Source organism: Chelonia mydas, chromosome 1, assembly GCF_015237465.2.
Source record: "Chelonia mydas isolate rCheMyd1 chromosome 1, rCheMyd1.pri.v2, whole genome shotgun sequence".
NCBI lineage: Eukaryota > Metazoa > Chordata > Testudines > Cheloniidae > Chelonia > Chelonia mydas.
Window position 1 is genome coordinate 39442194 of NC_057849.1, and position 17691 is coordinate 39459884.

Here is a 17691-nt window from a genome sequence, read left to right on the forward strand (position 1 = left end):
CTTAGCAGGATGGCATGTTTGTCGGCGACATTACCATTTAGAGTCATGAATTACCAAACTGTCATGGTCAAATAAAATTTTATTAATTATGGGAAACTCAATGCGTTTCTGGAGCATTTACTGGAGACAAAAAAGGAGCATTTTCACACCATTCTTAGACAGGGTCAGTTAATAGCCAGACTGGTGCTAGAGACAGCACTGGATGCAGCTGATACAGCAGCCCGCCCAGTCTCCATGACAGTGGTACTGAGGCAGGCTTCTTGGCTACACTTTTCTGGATTTCCCAAAGAGCTGCAGAAGACTTCCTGTTTGAAGGGCCCAAACTCTTCGCAGAGAAGACAGATTCTTCTCTCCACATCCTGAAGGATTCCCAGACCACATTACACTCCCTAGGAAACTACACTGTGGGACAGAAGAGAAGATATACCTCTCAGCCACAACATAGATCACAATCTCCTCAATATCCACCATCTCAGTGCTGTTACTAGCCCTGGTGTAAGAGAACCAGAGCTCAAAAGCAGAAGCAGTCCACGACCTCTGAAACCGCCTCTTCTAAGCGCTTTTGACGGGTTGGTCAAGGGCCTGAACAATTATACCTTTCAACATCAGCTGCCACCTACACGCTTGTCACCTTCAGAAGTCACCTGGCCCTATTTCACAGCAGTTGTGAGAATATCCCCTCTGACAGATGGATCCTGGAGATTATTTCGAAGAGTTACACCATTCAATTCGTCTCCCTCCCCATTCCAACCCTCCTTCCCCGTCCCCCTTCAGGGACCCTTCTCATTAGAACCTACTTCATCTGGAAATATATAATTTGTTATGCCTAGGGACCATTGAACCAGTTCCGGTTCAACTCAGGAGCAAGGGGATTTACTCTCATTTTCTGATCCACAAGGCGAAGGGAGGTTGGAGGCCCATTTTAGATCTAAGGGCATTAAACAAATATGGGAAGGTGCAGACATTCAAGGTGGTCACACTAGCAGCCATTATTCCAGCTCTAGAGCAAGGAGATTTATTTCCAGCCCTCGACCTACAAGATGTGTACTTCCATATCTCAATACAACCATCGTACAGGAGATTTTCTACAGTTTACCTTTGGTGCAAGACCATTATCAGTACAGACTGCTCCACCCAGGGTATTCTCCAAGGTTCTCTTCATTGTAGCAGTGCACTAACCCCGGTACAGCAACTGGAGTTTATCAGCATCAACCTTGATACAGTACAAGCGAGAGCATTCCTCCCACTACACAGACTCACCACCCTGGGACGAATGCTTCCCTAATAGGCTGGGGAGCTCACCTACACAACCACAAGGTTTAGGGCAAATGGCCGTCCACAGACGTCCATATCACTCTTTGGGAGCTAAGGGCTGTTAGGAATGCCTGTGCACACTTCCTGCCTTTCATCAAGAACACCCACATGAAAGGCATGATGGACTTAACATGACCTGTATGTTTTACGTAAATCGCCAAGGGTGTGCCAGATCTCTCTCCCTCTGCAAGGAAGCACTCAAACTTTGTAATTGATGCACCCATCACAATGTGCTCATCTCAGCTGTCTATCTACCAGGGATACAGAACATGACAGCCAACTGTCTCAGTCAGAATTTTTGTCACGACCATGAGTGGGTACTGAACTCAGAGGTGCTTCAAGATATATTCGCCCTTTGGGGAACTCTGACTATGGATCTCTTTGCTACTTCCCAGAACAAAAAAGGTGCTCATTACTGCTCCAGGGCTGGCCTGGGAAAACATTCACTGGAAGACACCCTCATCAGTTTCCTCTTCTATCCAAGATCCTGTTAAACATTCAGTGAGACAAAGCAAGAGTTATCCTGATTGCCCCTCCTCGCCATGACAAGTCTGGTTCCCTTACCTGACACAGATGGCAATATGCCCTCCTGTTCCTCTTTGGCCCATACCTCACCTTCTCTCTCAAAACAATGGGCTGATTCTTCACCCCAGCCTGCGGATTCTCCGCCTCCAAGCTTGGCTCCTTCTTAGTTCCAAGGCTTAGAGGCAGAATGCTCTGATGAGCTGAAAGACATGTTGCTACACAGCCAAAAGTTGACCACCCCACATACTTACCTACAAAATGGAAACGATTCCAAGTTTGTTGTCATTCTAAACACATAGACCCAACCTCATCTTCCCTCCCTCTGATTTGACACTACATTTTAGACCTCAAGAGGTCAGCACTCTCTCACAGCTCCCTTAAGGTACATCTCTCAGTGAAAATGGCTTTCCACTGCCAGGTAGACAGATTCTTGGTGTTTGCTCACCCGCTGATGCGTAGATTCCTTAAGGGCATTGGGAATCTCTTCCTGCATCAGCCTGGGATCTTAATCTAGTTCTCAGGGCTTTGACTAGACCTCCCTTTGAGTCCATGGCAACTTGCTCTCTCTTACATCTGTCCATGAAAACAGCATTTCCAATTGCCATTACCTCAGCTAGGCACATAGGAGAAAAAGCGGTCCTGATGGCATACCCACCATTCACGGCCTTTTTTAAAGACAAAGTAACCCTAAGGCCATATCCCAAGTTTCATATGGAAAGTGCAGAGAAAGTAGGGAGAATCAACAGATTCATCTCCCTGTTTTTTCCCAAAACCGCATTGTGATAACAGGAAGACAATTCTGCATATGCTGCATGTTAGAAGGACATTAGCATTGTGCTTGGACAGAACTAAGGACTTTAGGAAATCCCCTAAATTCTTCCTTTTGTCCACAGAAAGATCCAAAAGCTCTGTGAGATTGGCTCAAAGACTATCCAAATGGGTCTCTGGTTGCATTAATCACTGTTATCAAGGGCGGAATCTGCTTCCATCCAGAGTCCATGCGCACTCCACAAGGTCAATTTCTACCTCAGTCACATTACTTAAAGATATCCCTATCGCAGTAATCTGTAGAGCAATGACTTGGGCCTCTGTCCATACTTTTGCAGAACATTATGCAATCACTTAAGATTTGGCCCCCAACGCCATCTTTGACTCCACAGTACTCTCTGTAGTGACAGACTCCACTTCGAAGTCCCAGACTCCAGTGATGGGTACTGCTCGGGAGTCACCTATAGTGGAGCACCCATAGGGATACTACTCGAAGAAGAAGAGGAAGTTTCTCACTTTGTGCAGTAATGATGGTTCTTCGAGATGTCTGTCCCTGTGAGTGCTCCACAATAGCCCTCCTCCCCAATACTTTGGAGTTCTCTATAGGGCTCTGCAGTGGAAAGAGAAGTGAGGGGACTTCGCCCGCGCAGCGCTAGATAGCCTCGAGGCAGACCACGAGGGAGGGAGAGCACATATGTGGGCTCAACTGACACTGCTACCAAAAATCTCCAATTAGAGGCGCAGGGGCACACATACACCTACAGTGGAGTACCCTTAGGGACAGACATCTCGAAGAACCATCGTTACTGCACAAAGTGAGTAATTTCCTCATTGCAATTGACTGGTCGATCCTGGAGACTCTCCCAGTCGATCACGATCTCTAGGCGCTAAAAGTCTGGTGGTGTAGCGGGGCTGCCGCTAAGGCAGGCTCTCTGCCTGCCCCGGCCCCATGCCGCTCCCGGAAGTGGCCAGCACACCCCCACAGCCCGGGGAAGGGGAAGGTGGGCACGGGTCTCTGCACACTGCCCCTATTTGCAGGCACTGCCCCTGCAGCTCCCATTGACCAGGAATGTGGAACGGTAGCCAATGGGAGCTGCGGTGGCAGTGTCTGCAGACGGGCAGTATGCGTACCCACGTGCCCCCACCCCAGGGGCCGCAGGGGCGCATTGGCCCTTTCTGGGAGCAGCATGGGGCCAGGGCAGGGAGGGAGCCTGCCTTAGCCCCGCTGCGCCGCCGACCGGGAGCCACCTGAGGTAAGTGCCACCCGGTGGGAGCCCACAGCCCAACCCTTCTCCTGGAGCCAGCACCCCATACCGCCTCCTGCAACCGAACCCCCTCCGAACCCACCCCAAGCCTCGGCCCCAGCCCTGAGCCCTGTCTCAGAGCCAGCAGGCCATACCCCCTCCTGCACCCCAACACTCTGCCCCAGTCAGGAGCCCCCTCCTGCACGCAAACTCTCTCCCAGAGCTTGTACCCCTCACTCCCTCCTGCACCCCAATCCCCTGCTCCAGGCTCAGCCTGGAGCCCCCTTCCACACCGCAAACCCCTTGGCTCCAGCCCAGAGCCCGCACCCCCTCCCGAACCCTAACCCCCTGCCCCAGCCCAGTGAAAGTGAGCGAGCAGCGGAGAGAGGGGGAGATGGAGTGAGCCGGATGGGGCTTTGGGGAAGGGCTGGAGCCTCAGGGAAGGAGCAGGATAGATCCTGGGTTGCCATTTAAATTCAAAAAGTGATCTTGTGCATAAAAAGGTTGGAGACCACTGCTCTAGACTAAAGAGTAGCTGTGCCACCCTTGCCCTGCAATCTTGGGTGCCTTATGATGCCATGCTGAAGGAGTTCCCACCTGGCTTGCTCACAAACAGCCTTCCAGCGTGCAAGCCATACCCTGAGTATTTGTGTGTAACTGCAGCCTGCCAACCAGATTTGGGTTACACTCCAGTTCTCACCAGCCTCGGTTATACTGCAGCGTGACCCCAACATACCCCCAGTCTTAGATTTCCCCCCAGAAATGTATGTCCTTTACTGCCCAGCCCTCTCCTGGACAACAGAAGTTATATAAAGTCTGTTTCAGAGTAACAGCCGTGTTAGTCTGTAGTCGCAAAAAGAAAAGGAGTACTTGTGGCACCTTAGAGACTAACCAATTTATTTGAGCATAAGCTTTCATGAGCTACAGCTCACTTCATCGGATGCATACTGTGGAAACTGCAGAAGACATTATATACACAGAGACCATGAAACAATACCTCCTCCCACCCCACTCTCCTGCTGGTAATAGCTTATCTAAAGTGATCACTCTCCTTACAATGTGTATGATAATCAAGTTGGGCCATTTCCAGCACAAATCCAGGTTTTCTCACCGTCCACCCCCCCCCCCACACAAACTCACTCTCCTGCTGGTAATAGCCCGTCCAAAGTGACCACTCTCTTTACAATGTGTATGATAATCAAGATGGGCCATTTCCAGCACAAATCCAGGTTTTCTCACCCCCCCCCTCCAAAAACCACACACACAACTCACTCTCCTGCTGGTAATAGCTTATCCAAAGTGACCACTCTCCTTACAATGTGTATGAAAATCAAGATAAGCTATTACCAGCAGGAGAGTGAGTTTGTGTGTGTGGTTTTTGGAGGGGGGGGGGTGAGAAAACCTGGATTTGTGCTGGAAATTTGTGGACGGGTAGTGATCGATCCCCGAATCGACACCTGTACTCCACCTCAGCAGGAGGAGTAAGCGGGGTCGATGGGGGGAGCCGCCGCGGTCAGCTTGCCGCCGTGAGGACAGCCAGGTAAGTCGAACTAAGATACTTTGACTTCAGCTACGCGAATAGCGTGGCTGAAGTTGCGTATCTTAGTTCGAACACCCCTCTCCCACAGTGTAGCCCAGGCCTTAGTTACATTCAAAGCAAAGTTTTCTCACCACATGCTTTCAGCAGTCTTACTGACCAGACTTCTTAAGTCAGGACCTCTTTTCCCAGAGTCCAATGAATGCTTTCTTTGTCGCTTCAGGTGCCGTTAGTGCGATGGGCAGGGAGAGGAGGTGTCATGGGGTGTGTCCCTTTTTTTTTTTTTATAGTTTCAGTTCCCCACTTAAAAAACATTTCCAGCTGGATACCAAGAGACAAAAAGTCTATGGGGAAAGATGTTTCCTGCTGCTTTTTCCTCACCGGTTTCAGCTTTCTTTATTTCCCTTCGTGCTTGATAACTCTGTTTGCAGCTTAAACTCAAATTAAGCACACATTCCTTTGTTTGAGGTAGACCTGTTTGCCAACTTCTGCTTGGGTAGGGCTGTGGTTTGGAACATATGTTAATAACATCATACAGGGAAATTTTATAACTTAACATACAGTGTTGCCACACATATTTTATCAGGATAGTATTTACTAGCAAATTATGAATTTTCAAATGATACCTTACAAGACATGCTTTGTACAAAAAAAAATTACAATTGTGTGGACACGGATACATTCTGTCACACTGTCTCTTCCTAATAACTGGGGTCCCCTCCACTGGACAGGTATCCTAAGTGCAAGAGGATACCATGACATCATCTGAAAGGAGGGTCCCAACTATGGGATTATTTCCCTCTACTCCAGTTTGACGTTTTCCTTCCCCAAGTCTTTCAACCTCCTCAGCAGCACAGAGGCTGTTATACTGGGAGAGGGACTGTTTTACTGTGTCCTGGAAAATCTCCTCTACGTACATCTGTTTCTCTTATCTCATCTAGTTCATTCACTCTGGTCTCAAAAGCCTGTACTTGGTATCTGAGGGCCGTGAGCTGCTTGCACTGAATGCACACACATGCCACCTGCCCCCAAGGCAGGTAATCGTACATGCTACATTCAGTGCAATAAACTGGATAGCCCCCACTTTGATGTTGGACGTCTGGCTGCATTATTTTTACACTTATAGGGTTTTTTGGGTGCAGGGAGAGGGGAGCAGTGTTTATTGGCCTAAGTTTAGAGAATGTTTATTGGGTATATCTGGCTTCATGTTCCCTCTTTAAACTCACTCTCATTTGCTTCTCCTGTTGCCTGTCTCCTCTGGTCATTGTAACAGCCTTCAGCTGTATTGTCTATAGCAGTTGTTCTTCACTTTGGGGTCAAATCTAGTGAGTTGCAACATTATATAATTCCTGCAGGATTGCCAAACTTGAGCATTCATTAAAGAAAAAACGTTTCTAGTACAGTGTAATTTACTATTGTAATTAAGTTTAATGGGACAGATTTTCCAACACCTTGCCTCCATTTTAATGTTACTTTGTGTTTACCTGATTATGCCTTTAAATCAGATATTTAGTCATCTAAATTACCTTAATTGTGTCCGCAAGTAACTGTGGGCACAAAATTGCACTTGCAGTTTTTTGTTCTTGTAAAGCTGCAAGAACAAAAATGCAGTTCCAGTTCAGGCTAGGCTAAACATTTAGCCTATTGAATATTTAACATTAGAGAATCAATATTTTTAAAATTATGCAAAATCAGATTTGATTTCAAGATCATTATACTTATCAACTGGGACACATTTTGATTTGAATGTGAAAGTTCAAAGCTTTGTGTTCCACCTGTTTTGAGAGTAGCAAACGGTCTAGTGTGTGTCTTTTTCCTACTTATCAGCATTTCCAATCTCGTGTCAAATAAAATGGAATGGGATTTAATAAACTTCACATTGTATTTTACAGTGCAAATAGCACATTTACTAATTTCATGGAGGCTGTTTTCTCAGTGGAGCGGATCCTTTTCTGCTGAATTCAGTTGGGGAAGTACTCTACTTTGAGCGTTATTTTTAGGGTAATTTTCAAATTATTTATTTTAAAACTTCTCGCAAGTTAATATTTTATTGTTTGGTTTGTATCTAACTGAGTATCTGAAAACAAAGAACTTGCTGCTGGTGCCGCCACTGCTGCCCCACTTCCCTCTGAACAGGGCCGGCTCCCGGTACCAGCGTTCCAAGCAGGTGACTGGGGCAGCAGTCAGAAAGGGGCGGCAGAGTTTCCGCCACGGCGGCTACTGGGCAGCAGCTTCTCCGTTCCGCCGGCCACGGCGGCAATTCGGCAGCAGCGTCTCTCTCTCTTGCTGTCTGCGGCGGCAATTCAGTGGCGGCAGGTTTTTTCACTGCTTGGGGCGGCAAAAATGGTAGAGCTGGCCCTGCCTCTGAAACTCAATGTTCCCACCTCTTGTGCTTTCTGATCCCCTGTCTCAACCTCCCTATCCCACAGAGGTTCACTTCCCACTCAGCATACCCCACTCATTATTCTAACCCACACATATCATTGCAAATAACACACATTACTGTATGTGGGATAAATAATGGAAAGAAGCTAATGGTTTGCATTCATCTTATTGGCTTGTTTTTAGTACTCCATTGATGTAGGACTGGTCAGATAATTTATTCCAGAGGTTCTCCAACTGTGGTACATATGTCACTGTTAGTATGCCGGCTGCGGCCAGGTAGTATGTGGATTGGTTAAGGTATAGCCTCACAATAAGAATCCATTTTAGCTACACTAGTTAATGTCGATACATCATGTTTTTGAATTTTAGATCTTAAAGTTTGAGGATCACTGACTAATTCACTAAAGTTCATTATATTTTTTGCATAAGTCATTTGAACATTTTATTGTAATTACTTTCCTAGCTGTACTTTGATATTTCTAATGTGATTTTTGCAATGTCTTGAATGTTTTAGGAAGACTTTTGTCTGTTTTTTTTGTTTGGTTTATTTCACAGGATGGTTTTTGGAATCTCAGCCCAGAACTTGGGGTTATCTTGGATCTTGATGTGGATTATTTAACCAATATTTTCCTTGCAAAAAAAGGCATTTGGTCCCTAGGTAAATCAGTTGTTTTCTCATTCATTAAAAGTAGCTGGACAGTAGTACAGTTAATGTTTTGGTTTTTTTTAAATGTACATGTGTGCAGTAGAGCTTATATTAATGTATATTTTCCATATTACTAACAATGGCTTAAGATTGGCTCACCCTGAATTTTAAATAGACACTATCAATTTGAAGTGTTCTGAAGTAATTAATTTTTAAAAATTCAAGATTCTGCTAGAGCGTCCTTTCAGAGGTGTGTTCTGGCTGCTGTGTGCCTGTCCTATGGAGGCAGCACGTTATGGGCATCCGTGGAGGTTCTTTTTGTCCCGGTTATGATACATGCTAGATTAAGCAACTCTGAAATGTTTAATTGTATTAGCAAAAAAATCAGACTCAAATGTTCCCACTTTCATCCTCAGATGGGTGGGGCCCCTTCTACATAATGGGGAGGAAGGCAAAATGGGGCCCAGCTGAGGCTATCCCTCCCCCAGCACCCTGCTGGACCCAAAACTATGCAGGGGAGTCCCCCCTATATTCTGGGGGCAGTAGGACCCAGGTAATGCTGCTCCTTCTCCCTCTTCCCTCCATGTGGGCTTGGAATTAAGCAGCAAAGAGGAGCCAGCCACTGTCTCCAGCCACTAGTGACAGAGGCATACAAAGCAGGGATCTTGGAGAACTTTCTGTAGACTAGACTTTCTCTGCCCTGTGCTGAATGACTGTTTGCTTCAAAACTCCCCTCCTCTCCTTCAGTTTCCTCACCTTAGCTTTACTCCAAACTTGTTGCCCCTTTTACCCTCTTCTCCCCTCACCCTCTTCCCTTCACTTTCCATTTAGCTGACCTGCTACCTCTCCCCTTCATAAAAATGGAACTATCATGACATTTGGATGCCTATAGCCAATCGTCTGCTCAGCAGATTGGTTGAGGGTAGAAGTGAACAGGGACCAGTTGGATGCTTTCCACGCAAAATGTCAACGTCATATACTGGGCATAAAGTGGAATGACTTCATCTGTAACGCAGATGTTTATGGTTGTTCAGGTCTACAGACTACTGGGGCCATTGCCTGTAGGCAGTGCCTGATGATTTTCAGACATGTCACTAGGATGCCACAAGACATTCCAGTGAACGCTGTTCTCCGGGTGGCTTGTAACATCCGAGATAAAATTGCACCAACCGAGGGGTGGAGGCGGCCAGAGGCAGACCCCCTATGACATGGGTTCATCAAGTCTGTTCCAATGTTGGATTCTCAGGCTGTCAAGCCTTTGCGGTTGGGCAGGAACGGACCAAATGGCGAACAATTGCTATGGCCAACTGTCTGGCTAAGTGTTGAAGAAGCATGACATTTGCTTCCATCATATTGTTCACTCTGCTTGTGTGTATACCCTTCCCTCCACATCATGTGTTTGTGTTGTTTGTTTAGATTGTAAGCTCTTTGGGACAGGGATTATCTTTTTGTTCTGTCTGTAGAGTGTCTAGCACAATGGGATCCTGTCCATGATGGGGCTCCTGGGTGCTAACGTAGTGCAAATAATAAATAATAGTACATTCTGTGTCATCTTCCAGCTCACACATACATTCCAAACTACACTGATGTACTGCTTCTTCCCACCCTTTTCTATTATGTTGTTTACATCTTTCATGTACACATGTCCTTATTTCTTTTCAGCTATTGCTCTGTGCTGTTGGCAGGCAGAAAATTAACATGAACAAAGTTTGTCTTCTCTGAATCACTAGGGGACAGGCTTAAAGTGTGCATGGGGAGTGCAAACTGGGCAAAAATAAAAATTGGGTTGAGGTATGCACTTTAATCACTGTCTTACCAAAGCTGCTGCTCCAGTGCTTCATCAGAGATCAGAAATCCTACAAGTTTCCCCTTGCTGCTTGCACAAAGACCTAAGTGGAACATGATGGAAGCAACCCCAGACCACAAAAACCCAGCAAGCAGCACACTGCCAGCCCTTGGGTTCTGACTCCAACCCAGGAGCGAACTATATGTCTCCGAAACTGCTTTTAAAAAAGCATGGATTACTGTGTATATTGGGTGATGAAACAAAATTAAACAGCATTAGGATAACCAGATTTTGTGAGCATGACTATTACTTTGCCAGCAAGTACTACAAAATATCAAATATTAACTTTCTATGTCGACAAGTAACAATTATACTAAGAATCACACCTTTCCCCCTCCTTTTTAGGTCCTAAAGGAAGAGAAGTATTGCAGTTGATTGCTACACTTTTGGTGCTGCAGTTCATACGTTATAAACAGCAATTGGAAGGGATAACCTTCAAATCTCTAATGAAACTGGATGATTCGCCCACTTCAAGGTGTGCTTTAGATTCATGCATACATTAAATATTTAATGTATGAATGTAAACTGAACATTTTAACATGTATAAAATGAATAGTTATTGGGTATTGGTAACTAATATAATACAGCATATGGATGTAGACGAAGAATGAAAAGTATAATTGACAGTGTCGATGCATTGCTTCTTACAACAAAATCTTTGTTTTGAAAATACGGTCTATAAAATTAAGAAATACATAAACAATGTCCTGCATCAGCAAAAAACCTTTATTTATATAGTAAATGGGAACAGAATTAATTTTAGGGCTCGATGAGGCTCTTAGATATATGGCACAGATCATCTACCCCTGATATCAACATCCTCCACACCACAGTCCCCACCCTGTCCATTAACCCTCCAAGTGGCCTGGGAAATGCAGATGCTCCCCACACAAGAACCCTCTGCAATGTAATACAGCTGCATGCTATATTACGTTTTGCATGGACGATCTCTGCATCATGGAACTCCCCTTTACTGTGGGGTATAATGAACACCAGACAGCTGGGGAACCTGTCAGCATCACTCCACCAAAGGGAAGAGGGAGAGCAGCAGAGATCTAGGAGAGCATGAAGGAACAGGAATACCATACAGATGGCTCTGGCCTCCAGCAGATTCCTCATGGTATGTGAATTCTGGGAGTTGAACCGCTGCATGTAGTGTGGGATTATACCCCACCTTCCTTCTCCTTCCACCTACCCCCAAAAAATTATAGGAACTTGCAGCAAGGAAAACCTTGCAAAATCTTCCTCTGCAGTCTCTCTGCCTCTGGTGTTTCTGTGGGAGATGTTATCTGGCTCTATATACCTAGCGTTTCTGTGACAAGTTACAAATAACACGATAGATGTGTCATGTTGCTTAATGCGCTACTGGAAGGCACACACCTACTACATGCTGAGTATGGTATAAAAACCTAAATAGACTAGAGAGATGCTTAAATTGGTTTTGTCCTGTAACCTCAATCAGGAATGCAGTACATAATAAAATGTAATGTTGGGTTAAAACACAGTAGGGAGAGAAGGAAAATGGGAGGAACTCTGCATAGATGTGAACACATTGAGAACCCAAAAGTTGAGAATCAAATCTGATATTACTGTCTTGATGAGATGTTTTTTATGGACTAATTTCACGCCACCGAGATCGCTGGAGTAGCTAGTGCACATTAGCTACTCTGCATTCTTACACTTTGGAAGTGTATTAAGCTAGAGTGCCTAAAGGCACTCAGTGCGAATTAAGAGAGTCCACACAGGGAGTTTGTGCGAAGTAGACAGTGCACTTTCAAATCACTCCCTAGCTTATTCCACACTAACTTCCCCATGTAGACAAGCCCAAACATTTGTGAATTTGACCCTACATCTCTTCCTCCATGACAGCTGCTCAGGCTAGACTCTGTTTTTTCTTGAAATCTCTGCCTCAAATTATCATATATATATAAAGCGATCTTTTGTTAATGATTGGGTTGAAATATTGTTGATATTTTCTCCACCAAGTGACTTTGTTGGCAAGGACAAGATTTTTTTCTTGTATGCTGTGGTGCATTTGATTGTACTTAGTTTGTAGACAGCTGCAGTAGCTGCTCGGTCAAGTCACTGTTCTCATATTTCAGTATAATCACACTTTATTTCTATATACAGTGCTATTCACTGGGCTTTTGCTTCAGTAAAGAAAGCAGTGGAATGGGTAAGAAGAGTTGACAGACAATTTCCAGCCATCTGCCATCGACTTGAACTTGGGAAGGATTGGGACTCTGCCACTAAGAAGTTGTTGGGTATCGAGTTAATCAGCACCAACTTTCCTCCAAGTATTTAATCACAGAAAACTTCTATAAGAGTTAACTACTTTACTTTACTCATTTTGCAATTATAAGACAAATTACAGGAGTTCACTGCATTAATAGATAATTTGATTTTATATCTGTATAAGGATTGGGTAGTTTTAATATCCAGGAAATTAACCAAGGACATGGAAATTTGGGGTCTTTTCTTATATTGTCATCAATAAGGACAGCGTAATTTTAAATTTAAATATAGTGTTTTACTAAGAGTAAACATATACTGCAATTCACTGTTTAAAACTCAATGTCTAGCTTCCATGTTAGATGATTTTTAATTGAAATTAACCATTTTGCAGTGCTAATGCTTTTATAATATGTTTAATATAAACTTGATTTCTTCTATAAATCTTATCCACTTCTTTGGACCAGTAGCACTATATAAAAAAACTGTAATATAATAAAGGAATTACATCAGCAAGGAAATACTTCAATACACTGATGTTGACAGGTATAAGAACCTGAATAATAAAAAGCAAATAAACATTCTTTATTACATTTCAAGGTTTTCACTTAGGTAGTTAGATAATTCATTCAGTTGAGTTTCTCATTGAAATGCAACCAGAAGAAACTGCGTATCTGTGATAATCATTAGGGGCATATTACTCTCTCATGTCAGCAATCTGTGAATTATTAGATCCCTAACTGCTTCTGGATGTCCAGGTAGCAACCTTTTCTTTCCAACACAGACATTGCTACTTTTACCTGTGTCTTTGGCACCTTGTGGTTGGACTACTGCAATGTGTTTTAAATGGAACTGCATTTTAAGACCGTGTGGAAAATGCTGCAAATGCAGAAAATGGTTATCTGCTTATTCAGAGAGACAATATAATGCTAAAAATCTCACTTTGGTTTGAAAACTTATTATCTACTGTACAGTTGTTACAATAAACACCTAATGACTAATCTCTGAAAGTCATTTAAAAAAGCATATTTTTCTGGCTTTTTCAGATTGTTTAACAGCATTTTGCGCATAGTCAAATTCCCCTGTTTGTGTGAGTCTTTTACACAAGGAGAGAGAGAGAGACACTCTTGAAAAATAGGAAATGTGATTGCAAAACCACAAAAATTGGCAGGGAAACTTGGGGCCGATTTAGGCCTCTTCTACACCACAGAGTTTTGTCAACATACAGCAACTGCTTTAATTAAACCGCTGTTGCATGTCTACACTATGCTCCTAGTGTTGGCAGAGTGCATTCACACAAGCAGCTCTTGCATCGATATATAGAGCAGTGCACTGTGGGTAGCTATCTCACTGTGCAACTGGCCACAGGGTGCTTTGGGAAGGGTTTGCAGTGCATCATGGGGCAAGTACAGCATCATATGATGCACATTTCTCAATCCCATTGTTCCATGGGCATCCTACTAGATTGCCAGCCACTTTTCAACTGAAGTGGGGTGGGAGGAGAGTGTGTGTGTGTGGGAAGAGACAGAGTGTGTGGTGTTGGGGGAGTATGAGAGAGAGTGGGTGGGGGGAGTGTTGTGGGAGAGTGAGGGTGTCGGCATGCTGTCTTTTTAAGTTCAGACAGCAGCCAGAACCAGCTAATCCTGAGGCAGGGGGAAGGAGACACCCCCCTCCCCCCCCACACACACATCAGGCCCCGCCTCCCTCCCTGGTTCTGTACAGCATACCAGTCTCTCCCCACCTCTCCCACTCGCAGCAGCAGCCTTCTCTGCCTGCCACTGTGTTCCTAGTGCGAGGGAGCGCAGGATTCCACATTAATGGTTCTGTGATTCCTCTGACTTTTCCCACTTCCCTCAGCCCACAGAGCAATGATCCACCCTTCCCCTGTAGTCCAGGCAGGAGAGCATGTTGCTGTTTTCCTGCTGGGAGCTGCATGCTCAGCATATGAGCTCTCCACGCTGAGGAAATTAATGTCAAAACTTCCTGGAGCTTTGAAAGGGGAGGGGCGCATGCCTGCAGAGAAGCAGAGTTCAAAAGAGGGAGCAGAATGGTCCCAGCAGGCATTGTGGAATATTGGGGGAGGCCAGTTACGGCGATATAACGAATGGCGGCGTCTACACTGATGCTTTGTCGCTTTAACTTTGCTGCAAAAAGCTCTAAGCCTCTCATTGAGGTGGTTTTATTTTGTCAGCAAAACAGGAGAATTTTGCCACAAAAAGTAGCATTGTATGGACACCTCCAATGTTTTGTCAGCAAAAGCTGCCTTTTGCTGACAAAACCGTGTAGTGTAGATAAGGCTTTAGTTACTGAAACTACCTTTAACTCTTCTTTAAAAATTACATTTCAAGCTAACATTGTCCCATTAAGGATTATTTCTCACAGAAATTCATTGATTCCAAAGCCAGAAGGGACCATTATGATCATCTAGTCTGCCCTTCTGTATAACACAGGCCATAGAATTTCCCCAATAATTAATTCCCAGAGCATATCTTTTAGAAAATCATCCAATCTTGATTTTAAAATTGCCAGTAATGGAGAATTACCATGATCCATGGTAATTTGTTCCAATGGTTAATTACCCTCACTGTTATTTCCAGTCTGAATTTGTCTAGCTTCAACGTCCAGCCACTGGATCTTGTTATACCATGTCTGCTAGACTGAAGAGCCCATTAACAAATATTTGTTCCCCATGTAGGTAATTTTAAACAGTGATCAAGTACTCCTTAACCTTCTCTTTGTTAAGCTTCAATAAATTGAGCTCCTGGGATCTCTCACTATAAGACATGTTTTCTACTCTTTTAATCAGTCTCCTTGCTCTTCTCTGAACCCTCTCAATTTATCAACATCCTTCTTGAATTGTGCACAGTATTCTAGCAGCAGTTGCACCAGTGCGAAATACAGTGGTAAAATAACTTCTCTCTGCCTATTTGAGATTCTCCTGTTTGGAGATCCAAGGATTGCATTAGCAGAGCCAGTGTCTGGGCCCCCTAATGAGCACAGCTAGCCTGTAGTAGGCTGCCTGATTGGCTATGCCAGTGGGTCTCAACCAGGGGTACATGTATGCCTGCGGGCACGCACAGGCATATATTCCGGGGGAGGGTACATCAACTCATCTAGATATTTGCCTAGTTTTACAACAGTCTACATAAAAAGCACTAGCGAAGTCCGTACAAACTAAAATTTCATACAGACAATGACTTGTTTATACTGCTCTATATAATATGCACTGAAATGCAAGTACAATATTTATATTTCAATTGATTTATTTTATAATTATATGGTAAAAATGAAAAGCAATTTTTCAGTAATAGTGTGCTGTGACACTTTTGTATTTTTATGTCTGATTTTGTAAGCAAGTCATTTTTAAGTGAGGAGAAACTTGGGAGTATGCAAGACAAATCAGACTCCTGAAAGTAGTCTGGAAAGGTTGCGAGCCGCTTGGCTATGCTACCGAGTTGGAAGAGTCAGCACACCAGCTCTTAAGCCCAGCAGCGACATCAGTTGCTCAAAGCATTTGACCATGGCTGTGATAGCTCCTGCACTTGCTTGTTTTCAGTCCTGCTCCTGCCTTGTTCCAGGCCTGCTCCTGCCTTGCCTTACTCCAGGTAACCTGGCTCTGACCCTCGGCCCTGGCATCTGGCCTCTGACTCCAGTTCTGACCCTGTGCTCTGATTCCTTACTCAGGCTCTGACACTGGGCTCCATGGGTGGTGGGTGGAGCCCTCCTCTGGGGAGACTAGCCCCAAGCTCTGCCCCTTCCACCTGTGCCCTTCCCACGGCAGGAGCCCTGAGACCCCCCTACACCCCCCACCCAGAGAGCCTCCCCCAGCCGCAGGAGTCCCGGGCTGGCTGAAGGCCTGAGTCCCTCCCTCCACATGCCCGGAGGAGCCCCGGGCCAGCCGCAGTCTGGAGCACACACATACACACACGGCTGGAGGAGCCCCAAGTTGGCCGAAGCCCCAAGCCACCCTGCCTGGGGGAGCCCAGGGCTGGCCGAAGCCATGCCGTGCCTCCCCTCCCTGGACCCAACCAAGCAGGGAAAAGCGTCTGTTAGAAGACACTTTTGATATGCCCCATGCAGATTCCAGGGCAGCTGCACAGGCGGTATGGGCCTCCTCAGCCACCCTGGAACCTGCCTGGGGCATGATAAAGCAAAAACTTTGCTGCGAAACCCTGCAACTGGGGGACCGGCGGCCACGGCAGCACCAGGGGAGGCAGAATTTCCCCCGGTCTATTATACCCGCCACCCATGCTGGGCTCCTAGCCCTGGCTACCAATTCCTGCTCTAACCATTAGAAATAGGGTGACCAGATAGCAACTGTGAAAGAATGGGACGGGGTTGGGGGGTAATAGGTGCCTTTACCTATTGGGATATCTGGTCACCCTAATTAGAAAGAACCATCCATGTCCTGGGTACTGACAGTCTGAGCAGCGCAAATAGAAACTCTAAGAGAACTACAGCTAATACATGAAACATGAATTCTAGAAAGGCCAATTTCTCTCTGATGAACATAGTGGGAGCCCTACAGACCTTGCAGGCCCAGGCTGCCACCCTGCAGGTACAGAATGTGGTCCTACAAGCTCAAGCCATGCCACCTTCAGCTCCAACCCCGCTCCCTGCAAGCCCAAGCTTCCTGCCTGGCAAGTTTAATAGCAATCATGACAAATTTTGTGGGTTTTTCAATCAGTCATAGCCCAGTGACCAAGCCCGAGTAGTTACCTGACTGATTATCAGCCTACTTACCGGGGGAGGCCCTAGCTTGGGTGTCTCTGCTCCTAGAACAATCAAGCCTGCTTCTAAGACAATTTGAGGACATTTTTAGAGTTATGATGATTTTTGTTGATCCAGGTTGTGAGTGTATGGCCAAAGCTATGCTTCACCTGTTGCAGGGACCCCAGCCAGTGCTAAATATGCAGCAGAGTTCTGACACTTTGGTAGTAGACACTAGGTGGAATGAGGGCACCCAGAGTTATCATTTCTGACTTGACCTCAACAATGATAGATGAACTGGCACAAGTGGAATCCCCATCCAGCCTTAATGCTATAGTCGACCCATGCATCAAGATCGATGACTGCCTGACCAAATGTCGCTGAGAGAAAAAGATAGTCCTCCTGGCTCCCGCCAGCCCTTCCGGCTCCAGCCTCCCATATCACCAGTCCTTCCTCTGTTGCTCAAACGCATGCAAGTCAATCA

General features: G+C 45.3%; 1 protein-coding gene across 6 annotated transcripts in view; it reads left to right on the forward strand.

Moving 5' to 3' along the window:
• The window catches only part of PARP4 (poly(ADP-ribose) polymerase family member 4), a 114336-nt gene extending 100813 nt beyond the window's left edge, over positions 1 to 13523 (forward strand). For 5 of the 6 annotated variants that reach the window (XM_037890587.2, XM_043530233.1, XM_037890600.2 and 2 more), the window contains 3 exons: positions 8329 to 8431; positions 10611 to 10740; positions 12396 to 13523. In XM_037890587.2, the coding sequence (XP_037746515.1) occupies positions 8329 to 8431; positions 10611 to 10740; positions 12396 to 12570 (408 nt within the window). In that variant the 3' untranslated portion in view covers positions 12571 to 13523. The remainder of the gene's footprint in view (positions 1 to 8328; positions 8432 to 10610; positions 10741 to 12395) is intronic. The other variant, XR_006286120.1, reaches the window with a different exon arrangement.
• Positions 13524 to 17691: the final 4168 nt, after the last annotated feature.